Raw genomic sequence first — 13,339 nt, 5'->3', positions numbered from 1 at the left:
AACTGCACATCGTGGTTTTGCATGCCCTTCACAACTGCACATCGTGGCTCTGCTTCTCTGTAATGCCTGCATGTCGTGGTCTGCTAATGTGTGCCATTACATGCATGTGAAGTGGCGAAACAGAACATATCAGAAATATTCGCTAACGTTATCGCACAATTGGTATACTTTCAGGCCGCAAGTAACAATGGTGCCTCTCAATGAACCACTGCCACAGCATACCATTTTCACCTCTTCGAAACCTTCACACAAAAATGTGAAAATGGAATCAGATCATATCAGCAGATAAAGGAAACAATGTCAGCTAGAGACTTCACCATATTATGAAGGGTTATTGAGAATTGCAGTTGCTACAGTGTAGGCATCAAAAATTGAATAAGTATATCCTTTTAGTTGACTCTTCTTAAGCTCTTTCAGAGCTTTATGGAGTGCTCTGTTGTGTAGTTTTGCAAGCACTGTAATTTCTTCCATGCAACCAGAGCCACCTGTTCTGACTATTTCTAGTGCTCGAGAGATTGGTGGACAACCTAAAGGAAGCAACTTTGATAGCCCAAATTTCCTTCCCCCTATCTCATAAATTTCCTGATACACCAAAATTAATGCTATCTTAGTTTGATGAACTTGGGGAAGAAAATGAAATAAAGAATTAATTCATATGGTCGGAACATGTTAATTACTTGGATCACGGATGTTATGTTGCCAATAACCATCTTGACATACTCCTTTTTGGAGTAGGATTGAAGCACAGTGGAGTTTGTGATGAAAGGTACCAAGTAGTCGTTGCTTCCAATGCTGAACATGTAAACAGCTTTGGATAACAATGTCTTGACTTCTGAAGCTCCTAGTTTTTGCCTTAGCTGCTTCTCCATATTCTTGAAATTACGTAATTGAGTTTCCAGTCCAACAGGTAGGACTTAGGATAAACAAATATACCAAGATTAACTTAGGATTTGTTGGATAAGATATGGAAAGATCAACTTCGAATCCATGTAAATAAAAGGATCAACTTGAGATGATCCATCGGACAAAAAAACAAAAGGATCAACTTAGAATCCATATAAATAAAGGGATCAATTTAGAATTCACACAAACAAAAACAACAGGATCAACTTGGGGTTCGTTAGATAAGAAATGAAATGATCAATTTCAGATCATGTAAATTGTCGCACCTGAAGCAAAATTTAATAGAAAAATTTAGAAGAAAAATACGAGGAAAAATCACATATATTTTCTGGTTGGGCCCAAATCGGCCTACATGCTGGGCCCAAGCCTCATTTGCAGATAAAAGAATAACGAAAACGAACGCACCTGGTTCCTAGAAAACTGAAGATGATGACAATTCTGGTCTTAGTTTCTTGCGTTCTTTTTGTTCTTCTGGACTTTCTCTCTGTGTTTCTTCCTTTGCTTCGGTTTCTTTTTCTTTTATTTCCTTGCCTCTGGTTCTGCAGGTCAAGGGACAGCAGCGATGGATGCTGGTTGCTGTTGGGTTTCTCTTGCTTCTGTTCCTTTGTTTCTCTTTTACCGTCTCCCTATGTTGCCCAGTTCTCCTTCTTGTCTGCCTCTGTTTCTTTTTTTATTCTCCCTGTACTCACTCTTTTTCTCTCCCATTCCTCTGTTTTTCCTCTTCTTTCCCTTTGTTCTCCTCTACTACTCCCTCTCTGTTTTCTTTTTTTACTGCTCCCCACTTTCTCTCCTGTCCTGCTCACTCTGCCTCCCCGTTTTTCTTTCTGCCTTTTTCCTCCCCTCCCTTCTCTGTGTTTTCCTTTTCTTTTTCCCTCTCTTTTCTCTCTTTCTCCCTCCTCCACTGTTCTCTTTGGTTCGGTCCCTCCTCTGCTTTTATAGCTAAAGGATGCAGGCGTTTTCGGTAACGGTCGGCGTCTCTTTCGTGGACGTTTAGCAGGCGTTTCTTTCTCTGGCTTTATAGCCGAATAAATGCCATACGTTTCAGTATTAGAAGCTGGGGCTAGTTGTTTCCTCTGCTGAAACGGTTCCCTGGTGCAACGAAGAAGATGATGAATAATGTCATTTAAAACGGCGCCGTTTTGGGATGTGAAATGGCCACTTTCAGTTTGGTCACTCAAGTTCTACAATTTTGTAGTGAAGTCCTTAGATAAATTATAATTTGACCCCTTGAACTTTAATTGCTTACAAATAAAGACCAGATTGACTTAAAAACAATTGTTTCTTGCTATCAAACCCTCCATAAATTCAATTAAACTTTCAATAAAATTTAATTGAATTTATAAACATATGATTTTGAACTTTTCTTTCTTAAATTGAATTTTCCTTGTCAAAAAGCTCTCATCAATCAAAAATATACTGTCAAATTTTAATTCTTATATTTTTGAACCTCATCAATCAATTTCTAATTATTTTAAGGGCATTCCAGAATACTTTTCTTGTTCCTATTATTTTTTAGATTTCTTTTGAATATTTTTTTAATATATATTTTTTTATTTTCTTATTTTTTTATGTGGGAATTCAAAAATGAATAACTAGTATCAAATCACAAATCGTAACCATCTTGTTGAAGTAGGTCCAATCAATAAAATAAATTGTGGAGATGTAAATTTGAAACAAAGTGCAAAATTCATTTCTCGGTTAAAGACAAAAACCATGTTATTCAAGTACAAAGATACAATTTTTGAAGTTTTGCTATCATGGGCGTTGGTTGTTTGTCCCAAAATTTTGACATCTTTTGAAAATGCATGGCTCACATGGATTCTAAAGAAATGAAAAGCTAAGAGGTTTAATTCCGAATGAGAGTTTTGGCTTTAAAAAGAAGATCATCGTATTCTTGCTTTACGTATGTTGATCTTGCTCATTTATTAGTAAGAAACTTACGAATCTCAATGGCATAAGAAATTTTATTGTCGATACAAATACAATTCTAGAGTTCAGTGCTAGAGTCTAAAGCCTGAATCAACTTAGCTTCGAAGCAAGAAAATGAAATTCAGTCATATTCCAGGTGCAGAACGGGTAAACAAAGTTATTTCCTGTCTGGGAATAAGTTTTGAGCTATTTCTTCAACAGTGTCTTCAGGTTGTAAGGCTTGACGATTTTACGACTCCCATCCCACATTAGCTTTGCAAATTGATAGTTGGCCTTTTCGGTTGGATGAATTCCATCAAAGAAGAAATATTCGCTAACATTATCGCACATTTGGTATACTTTCTGGCCGCAAGTAATGGAAGCTCTCAATGGACCACTGCCACAGCATGCCATTTTCACCTCTTCGAAACCTTCACACAAAAATGTGAAAATGGAATCAGATAGTCCTAACATCATATCAGCAGATAAAGGAAACTCTGTAAGCTAGAGGCTTCACCATATTTTGAAGGGTTATTGAAAATTGCAGTTCCGGCAGTGTAGGCATCAAAAATTGAATAAGTACATCCTTTTAGTTGGCTCTTAAGCTCTTTGAGAGCTTTAGGGAGTGCTCTGTTGTGTAGTTTTGCAAGCACTGTAACTTCTTCCATGCAGCCAGAGCCACCTGTTCTGACTATTTCTAGTGCTCGAGAGATTGGTGGACAACCTAAAGGAAGCAACTTTGATAGCCCAAATTTCCTTCCCCCTATCTTATAAATTTCCTGAGACACCAAAATTAATGCAATCTTAGTTTGATGAACTTGGGGAAGAAAATGAAATAAAGAATTAATTCATATGGTCTGAACATGTTAATTACTTGGATCACGGTTGTTATGTTGCCAATTACCATCTTGACATACTCCTTTTTGGAGTAGGATTGAAGCACAGTGGAGTTTGAGGTGAAAGGTACCATGTAGTCGTTAGTTCCAATGCTGAACATGTAAACAGCTGTGGATAACAAAGTCCTTAACTTCTGAAGCTCCTAGTTTTTGCCTTAGCTGCTTCTCCATATTCTTGAAATTACTTAATTGAGTTTTAAGGTCCATAATCTATGAAGGAACAAACGGGAAGAATGAAAAAAAATATATAGTATAAGTAATCATGCAACTTAAGAGATGGATAACTTTATATGAATTCAGGTTTATGCACACAGATTTATTCAAGCTAAATCCAGTCCAACAGGCAGGAATGATTTAGCAATAGGAGCACATACCAATCCTTGATTAGTTTCAACGAGAGCACCAGCTCCCCCTGATGCAAAGTTGACTCCATCTGTGAAATGATGGTTGCCGGGTTGTAAATATAGTGGAATTAATGGTAGCTTTGCAAATTCAGCTGCAACAAAGTTCAAAAATCATTTTGCCAGAAACATTTCGTGTCAGTAATAATAAGTTGTAAAGAACAAACAAAAACGAACTAGATTTGAAGGATGCGGTTAGAATTGGGCGTGGTATGTAGACTTGCTTTGAAGGAACCTTGGCCCTCCAAATTTTTCATAAAGCTGAATTTGAGTCTTAGACTTGGGAGTCTTTAAATTAAAAATACAAACAGGGCACCCAAAACTCCAGTTATTTTACCTTCACCTAATGTATAAATCCTTGTAATTTTCTCACGGGCCCCCATTTATTTTGTTCTTCCTCTGTCTAAAACACTATGATGCCAAGTTTCAGTATGACAAGAGAGACAGTACGAATCCTCAATATGTTCCTTGATCAAATCTTTCCCTCAATATCTACTTATTCTCCATAATACATTCAGCTTCATTTTTTTTCCTACAATTTTTAGAGTATTTTTTCACAAGTCAAACCAGTCATTAAATGGCTTATGAGAAAAGAATCTATTAATTAACTAGTGATCAGTGATCAATATAGAAATTCAAAACAGAAAGAAAAGAGCAGAGATTAAAAGGGAGAAGAAAAATTGCGAAGTATTGTACTTACAAATAAAATCTGGAATTAATCGACCATCACTAGCCCTTCCTGTGGGATGCTTAAAATATGTCTCTCCATATGGAAAGATATTTAGTTTGGGAATGTTAGTGTTGAGATAGATATTATTCCCAGCATCATAAAAGGAATCTCCGAAGATAAATAAAGCACCATGAGAGTACCTGTGGCAGCTTGCTGGGACTAGAAAACTTGCACAGAGCACCAAGAAACATAAAATGTTGGACCTTGATCTCCCCATGTTTCTAGTTCTTCACTCTCTATCAACTCTGATCCTCAATCTCCCTATAATACGTAGACAAAAACTAAGTGAGCAATGGTACGGTGGGTCTGTAATAGTTTCTGTTGGCTGCTTCTGGTCAGTGGGGAAGAGGAGTTGCTGCTGGTTTTGGGTTGATGGTTGTTTGTGGGTAAATTTGGGCGGAGATTATTTTTCTCGTCGGGGATTAAGGCTCTAGAGGCTGGGTGGTGTTTTGTGGATGAGTTGGTGTTGAGTGGGGTATTCATGGATTCTGGACCCTGGTCAAAGAAAAACGAAAGGGGGCGGCTTTTTTTCTTGTTTTTAGTACATAAGATTTTTTTTTTTTTTAATGGTTTTCTATTGTTTCGTTTTCTTTTTTCTGTTTCTGTGTTTTCTCTCTAGGCTCTCATCAATCTCTTCTCTCATTTTTTCCTCATATTCTTTCTCAAAATTTTCTTTTGATTTTCCCCTTGGAGTTTTCTCTCCCCCTTTACTCCGAAACTAAGCCCCTCTATCTTTTGTTTTCAAACCTTTTCGATTTTAAATTTTTAATCTTTAAATAAAAATTAAAAAAATAAGACAAGTTTTTGACAATTGTCCTCTCTTCACAATACTCACTATATACAGAATTTTAAAAAATCTTTTTCATTTAACTTTATGTAGAAAAATTATACAGAAAAAAAATATATATCACATTAAAAGAGGGATTTTCTTTCTTGAAAGCTACACATGGTGTCTAATAATGCCACAATAGAGCAAAAGAAAATGATCAATTTGATATCCACACAAACAAGATTAACAAGATTAACTTGGGATTTGTTGGATGAGAAATGAAAAGATCAATTTTGAATCCATATAAATGAACTGATCAACTTGAGATGATCCATCATATGAGAAATAAAAGGATTGACTTGGAATCCATATAAATAAAGGGATCAACTTGAAGTTTATGCAAACAAAAACAATATGATCAACTTGGGATCTCTCAGATAAGAAATGATATGATCAGCTTAAGATCCATGTAAATGAAGGGCTCGACTTGGGATACACATAAATAAAAATGACAGGATTAACTTGGGATTCGTCGGATAAAGAATGAAATAATCAAATTGGGATCAAAATCTATTAAATGCTATGGAAAAGAAAACTGTCATCGAAATTATAGACTTCACTTGAAAAATTGCCAATTGAAAAAAAAAAATTCCATCCAAGTGATGGAATTTACTCTATGGAAAATTTAAAAGAAATTATTCTTGTCAACTTATTAATGAGGTTTTTAAAAAAATAAAAATGTTTTTTAAGAGAAAATTTTCATTAGATTGATGAACTTTACTTGAAATAAAAATGTGTTTTATGAGAAATTATCACTGAATTGATGAGCTTTACTTGAATAAAAAAACATAATTTGAGAAAAAAAAAATATAACATTAAGGAAATTTATTATTAAACTAATAGGCTTTACTTGAAATAAAAAATATTATATAAAAAATAAATTACCATCGAATTGATAGACTTACTCTAAAATAAAATACTATTAAAAAGAAAATTGGAATTTAAATGATGAGCTTTACTTGAAACAAGATTCGAAGGAAAATTATTGTTCATATTTGATTGATAAGCTATGCTTGAAAAGTTTCCATTCAAATAAAAGTTTCCATCGGGTTTTACTTGAAACCAAAAAATTTATTTGAAAGAAATTGTCATCAAACTAATATATTTTAAGTTAAAAATGATTTTGTCATCAAATTGATGGCTTCAAATGCAAGTATCATTCTTTGTTAAGCGTGAGACAAACAAGTCAAAATGAGAAACAAACAATAATAAAAAATAAAAGGATTGTCCAATTAATTGCTCGAACTTCCCCATGCCATCTTTAACCTCTAGTTCTAAATCATGCATATTAGGGTCATTTATTTGCTTGAATTTAGCTTCAAAGGAGGCAATCTGGTTTTGAACCCCTTTATACCTTTAATGATTTTTTGCGTAGAAGTTTGATTTGCTTCTAGGATTGTCCCAAGTGATATTGTTTCCTCAACAACTCAGAACTCATGATGAAGTTTTTCAAATTATCATAAGAAATTTTATTGTCCGATACAAATACAATTCAAGCAATTCAAATCTAGAATTCAGTGGTAGAGTCTAAAGCCTGAATCAACTTGGCTTTGAAGCATGAAATTGAATCATATTCGAGGCGCAGAACGGGTAATCAAAGTCATCTCCTGTCTGGGAATAAGTTTCGAACTATTTCTCGAACAGTGTCTTCAGGTTGTAAGGCTTGACGATTTTAGGACTCCCATCCCACATTAGCTTTGCAAACTGATAGTTGGCCTTTTTCGGTTGGATGAATTCCATCAAAGAATAAATATTCGCTAACGTTATCGCACAGTTGGTATACTTTCTGGCCGCAAGTAATGGAAGCTCTCAATGGACCACTGCCACAGCATGCCATTTTCACCTCTTCGAAACCTTCAACACAAAAATGTGAAAATGGAATCAGATAGTCCTCACATCATATCAGCAGATAAAGGAAACTCTGTAAGCTATAGGCTTCACCATATTTTGAAGGGTTAATTGAAAATTGCAGTTCCCTGCAGTGTAGGCATCAAAAAAATTGAATAAGTACATCCTTCTAGTTGGCTCTTAAGCTCTTTGAGAGCTTTAGGGAGTGCTCTGTTGTGTAGTTTTGAAAGCACTGTAACTTCTTCCATGCAGCCAGAGCCACCTGTTCTGACTATTTCTAGTGCTCGAGAGATTGGTGGACAACCCTAAAGGAAGCAACTTTGATAGCCCAAATTTCCTTCCCCCTATCTTTATAAATTTCCTGAGACACCAAAATTAATGCAATCTTAGTTTGATGAACTTGGGGAAGAAAATGAAACAAAGAATTAATTCATATGGTGTTAACATGTTAATTACTTGGATCACGGTTGTTATGTTGCCAATAACCATCTTGACATACTCCTTTTTGGAGTAGGATTGAAGCACAGTGGAGTTTGACGTGAAAGGTACCATGTAGTCGTTAGTTCCAATGCTGAAGATGTAAACAGCTGTGGATAACAATGTCTTAACTTCTGAAGCTCCTAGTTTTTGCCTTAGCTGCTTCTCCATATTCTTGAAATTACTTAATTGAGTTTTAAGGTCCATAATCTATGAAGGAACAAGCGGGAAAAATGAAAAAAAATATATAGTATAAGTAATCATGCAACTTAAGAGATGGATAACTTTATATGAATTCAGGTTTATGCACACAGATTTATTCAAGCTAAATCCAGTCCAACAGGCAGGAATGATTTAGCAATGGAGCACATACCAGTCCTTGATTAGTTTCGACGAGAGCACCAGCTCCCCCTGATGCAAAGTTGACTCCATCTGTGAAATGATGGTTGCCGGGTTGTAAATATAGTGGAATTAATGGTAGCTTTGCAAACTCAGCTGGAACAAAGTTACCAGAATCATTTTGCCAAAAACATATTGTGTCAGTAATAATAAGTTGTAAAGAAAAGAATCTATTAATTAACTAGTGATCAATATCGAGATTCAAAACAGAAAGAAAAGAGCAGAAATTAAAAAGGGAGAAGAAAAATTGCAAAGTACTGTACTTACAAATAAAATCTGGAATTAATCGACCATCACTAGCCCTTCCTGTGGGATGCTTAAAATATGTCTCTCCATATGGAAAGATATTTAGTTTGGGAATGTTAGTGTTGAGATAGATATTATTCCCAGCATCATAAAAGGAATCTCCGAAGATAAATAAAGCACCATGAGAGTAACTGTGGCAGCTTGCTGGGACTAGAAAACTTGCACAGAGCACCAAGAAACATAAAATGTTGGACCTTGATCTCCCCATGTTTCTAGTTCTTCACTCTCTATTAACTCCGACCGTCAGTCTCCCCATGTTCCTCGTACCATCTCTTATAGTATTCACCACGTAGCTCACAACTGTATGTGGTAGGAGTCATGATTTAGTGATCAATTAGTAATATTGTTTTTTAATTCCTTAATCTTGCATGCCAAGAAACTAGTCTTGCAAGCCAAGAAACTAGTTTTCTACATTAATTAATGCATGCTTTAACAAACCTGCCAAGGAAACACATGAGATTAATTTATACCATATTTGAGATGCCGTACTGAACTTTCGCCTTTAGTTGTTTTTTTAAATATATGTTTATCTTGAAAAACATTAAATAAAGTTATTTTTTAATGTTTTTTTATGATTTTGATATTTTTAATATTATTAAAATAATATATATATATATATATATATATATATATATATATTTTCTAGGAAAAAATATTTTTTAAAACATACCACATCACAATTTCAAACATGTACTTACTCTTTCTTATGATCCATAATGACTTGCGTTTACAAAAATGGATTTTCTCATGCCACTACTGGTCTTGTTCAAAGATGGCTGCTGTAATCTGCAAAAGAGCTGTTTATAATTTTCTTTTTATTTTTTTTGTAATGAGGTGTTTTGTGAGGTCAAATTAATTTGTACAGAGTTAGTTTTGTAATGTCTTGGATTACATATTATAACATTATTTTTTAGACTGAAACTCAAGGGGATATTTTAGTGGTAAAGATCTTGGGCTTATGCTCCCTATTAATTTCAGGATCGAATTTCACTCGCTACAATTGCTTTGAGCCATGCTCCTTGGTGTAAAAATCAATGACTTCCTCTGTTGTTGTATGAGAAACTTATGTGGGCATGGGTGCAAAAATACATATATTAATCAAAATATTAATTCAAACATTTCAATTAAAAAGAAAAATAAACTATCACATGGCCACCTTTTAGTCCATCAAAATAACAATAAGCCATGGAAATAGAAAAACACATACTCAAGGTTAAAAAAAATTAAGAGGTGAGGGTATAGTTATTAAACCTGGACTGACCTAGCAAGTCAACTCGGTGACAGGACCGGTCCAGATAAGATAAAAAATCAGGATAAGTAAAAAACCTGCAAAACCCAATTAACACATGATCCGGGAGACCCGGATGAGACTCGTTTTTTTTTTTTTTTTTCAAATGTGGTTTTTCTTTTAGCCAAAAACCCCTCTTTTTTTATATTTTTTTTAGTTAGTTATTAACTCTTTTCAAAGTTTACTATATAAATACTAGAAGAATATTTTATTTTTTCAATATAGAATTTGATATCCTTTAATATATATATTTTATGTTCACAAGAAAAAAATTATTTTTTTAATTTGGGATTTGAAGTCCTTTAGTATATATACTCTATATTCGTAAAAAAAAAAAGTTATGTTTTTTAATGTGGGATAAAAAATCTTTTTTGTTTCAAATACTTCAATTTAAAATGATAACATACTAACATAATATTTTTTCATTGTGGGATACAAAATTTTTTAAAATAATCTTTTAAACTTTATTATTTACAACATGTTTAGCCTACATTTATATGGATTTTTCTTAATTTTTTCATATGAAATATTAAAATTTTAAATATATATATTTTTTTAATTTTTCTGGGTTGATTCGGGTTGATCAATGTCAATATGTGTAACTCAAAACCTGACTTTTTAGGCCTGATCAATTTCCCTCGTACCATCTCTTATAGTATTCACCACGTAGCTCACAACTGTATGTGGTAGAAGTCATGATTTAGTGATCAATTAGTAATATTGTTTTTTTAATTCCTGAATCTTGCATGCCAAGAAACTAGTTTTCTACATTAGTTAATGCTTGCTTTAACAAACCTGCTAAGGAAACACATAAGATTAATTTATACCATATTTGAGAATGCGGTGAACTTTCGCCTTTAGATGTTTTTTAAATATATGTTTTATCTTTTGAAAAAACATTAAATAAAGTTATTTTTTAATGTTTTTTTATGATTTTGATATTTTAATATTATTAAAAATAATATATATATATATATTAATATATTTTAAAGGAGGAAAATTTTTTTTTTTAATGTGAGATTTGAAGCCCTTTAGTATATATATTCTATATTCACGAAGAAAAAGTTATGTTTTTTTTAATGTGGGATAAAAAAACCTTTTTTTGGTTCAAATATTTTAACTTAAAAGGATAACATACTACCATAGAATCTTTTTAATTGTAAGATACAAAACTTTTTGAAATAATCTTTTAAACTTTATTATTTATAACATGTGTACCTATATTAACATAGATTCTTTCTTATTTTTTTCATATAAAATATTAAAATTCAAATATATTTTTTTAAAATTCGGGTTGACTAGGTCAACCTGTTTAATCGCAGAACCCGGTTTTTTTGCCTGATCAATTTTCTAGATTAGGTCTGATAAACTATGGGTGAGGGTTGTCGTTTTTGGATGGAGTTTTCTAAAAAAAAATTATTATCATTGTAATGTTTTTATTCCTCTCTCTCTCACTCTCTCTCTCTCTCTCTCTCTCTCTATATATATATATATATATATATAATATAATATATATATATATATATATATATATATATATATATTAAGATGCTCATAATAAAAAAACCCTTCAAATACTAGGTTTGGTTTGACCCAAAAGTTAAGATAATTTCACACATTTGTTTGACCCAAAAGTTAAGATAATTTGACACGTTTGTTTGACCTTGACTATAAAACATGAATTGATGAGCAAGATTATTCGGGGTCATCGATTTTTCAAGAATATGACTAAATACTATTTAATATAATAGATAATAAGAACTCAATTGGATAGTCACATTTAGCATTTAATATGGTTTTATTATGTATTATTATACGAATGAGTTGAATTTAAAGGATCAATCCAAGCAAATTAAATATTAAAGGATAAAATTTTTTAAAAATAATAATTATAAAAAGGATCTAAGATAAAAAAAAATAAAGAATAAGGGTGATAATCAAAAAAAAAATAAATTATAAGGCAACCAAAAACTCTTAATTGGAGAGTTAAATTAAAAATAAAAATAACTTCAATAAAAATAAAATAAATGAGACTTAAATTTAAAAAAATAATACCAATAGACCATAAACATTAATTGAATGATAAAATTGAAAACCAATAAACTTTAACAAAATAGTCAAGGAAAAAAATTAAAAATAAAAGAATAAGGATTAGATTAAAAAAAATAATACATGACAAATTAGAATTGAATGATTGAATAAAAAACAAATAAACCTTTTATAAAAGAGAAAAGAGCAAAAAATAAAATTCAAAAGAATAAGAACTGAAACTAAACTATAAAAAATAAAGATGACTAAATTGTATTTTTTAAAGAAAAAAAGAGAAAATAAAAGGAAGAAAAGGCTCATTAATGACAAACAATTTCACCAACACCAACAAACACCTCATCATGAGAAAAAAGAGTGGGTATCGCTTTCAATGACTTGTTGAAATGGCAAGTTTTGTCATCTGAAGGTGTCGCTATCTTTTTTAATTTAAAAATATATTAATTAAATGAAAATAACCAAATTACCCCTAATAGTTATATAATTAACAAAAAAAACTAAAGTGAAAAAAATCAAAATTAAGGCCTCTAAATTGATGTTTTATTTTTCTGGATTCTAAGGGTAAAGATGTCTTTTACTTTTATTTTTTTTAAAAAAAAGCCTTAAATTCCTTTGACCAGCAGTTTTTTTAAAAAATTTATCCAATGGTATTTTATTTTAGTTATTTTAATATTCATAAAAAATTAAAAAAAAATCAAATGTTCCTCAGACAAATAATTAATGGGTCGTTCAAAAACATCAAACTACCCAACTCATACACTTATTTTTTCATGGAAGGGCACAACAATCTTATGAGTGCAAGCCCAATACTTATGTCGAGGCCTGACATCTCTCTAAAAAAACTATTATTAGATCTTTTGGTTCAACTTGGGACAAGTGGTAATTGTGTTTGGGCTCTCAAGGCTTTGTTTGCTTCTCCATAATTGAGCAAAAAAATTGGGTGCACATGTGAGTGATAAATATTCGACCTTGAAAAGAAATAGAAAAGGTAAAGTGCTTATATATAAATTGTATCCATGACTCAGGATGGAAGAGGTACCATTTTATGCAAGCCCTTGTGTGAGCAGGCCTAATTCGAACGTAAGAACCCATGCCTCTCCTCGAACATGAGCATCTCTCAACAGAACTCAGTGCCACCATAGCTCAAACAAATGGGAGTTTCTTGAGATAACACATCTTGATGTTTGTTGGGACTATGGTTGGTCTCCATCTCTACGTTGTGATTTGTTGTTTTCTTTGTTCAATAGTTTATGTTCATAAATTCGAATATCATGCAAATTAAAATGATGCTTGCAGGTTTTTCCGTCT

General features: G+C 32.4%; 1 protein-coding gene and 2 pseudogenes across 1 annotated transcript; all 3 read right to left on the bottom strand.

Moving 5' to 3' along the window:
• Positions 1-306: 306 nt before the first annotated feature.
• On the bottom strand, positions 307-1,608 carry LOC118037073 (GDSL esterase/lipase 4-like). Its single transcript, XM_073405567.1, has 3 exons — positions 1,593-1,608; positions 678-913; positions 307-582 (listed from the first exon to the last, which is right to left on the bottom strand). Exons 1-3 carry the CDS (start codon positions 1,606-1,608, stop codon positions 322-324), a joined length of 513 nt encoding a protein of 170 aa, XP_073261668.1. The 3' UTR covers positions 307-321.
• Positions 1,609-2,855: 1,247 nt separating this feature from the next.
• Positions 2,856-5,420, bottom strand: LOC118037079 (GDSL esterase/lipase 1-like; annotated as a pseudogene).
• Positions 5,421-7,104: 1,684 nt separating this feature from the next.
• On the bottom strand, positions 7,105-9,042 carry LOC118037080 (GDSL esterase/lipase 1-like; annotated as a pseudogene).
• Between the last annotated feature and the right edge of the window lie 4,297 nt (positions 9,043-13,339).

The sequence above is a fragment of the Populus alba genome, chromosome 17, assembly GCF_005239225.2.
Source record: "Populus alba chromosome 17, ASM523922v2, whole genome shotgun sequence".
NCBI lineage: Eukaryota > Viridiplantae > Streptophyta > Magnoliopsida > Malpighiales > Salicaceae > Populus > Populus alba.
This window is presented reverse-complemented; position numbering and strand designations above follow the sequence as displayed.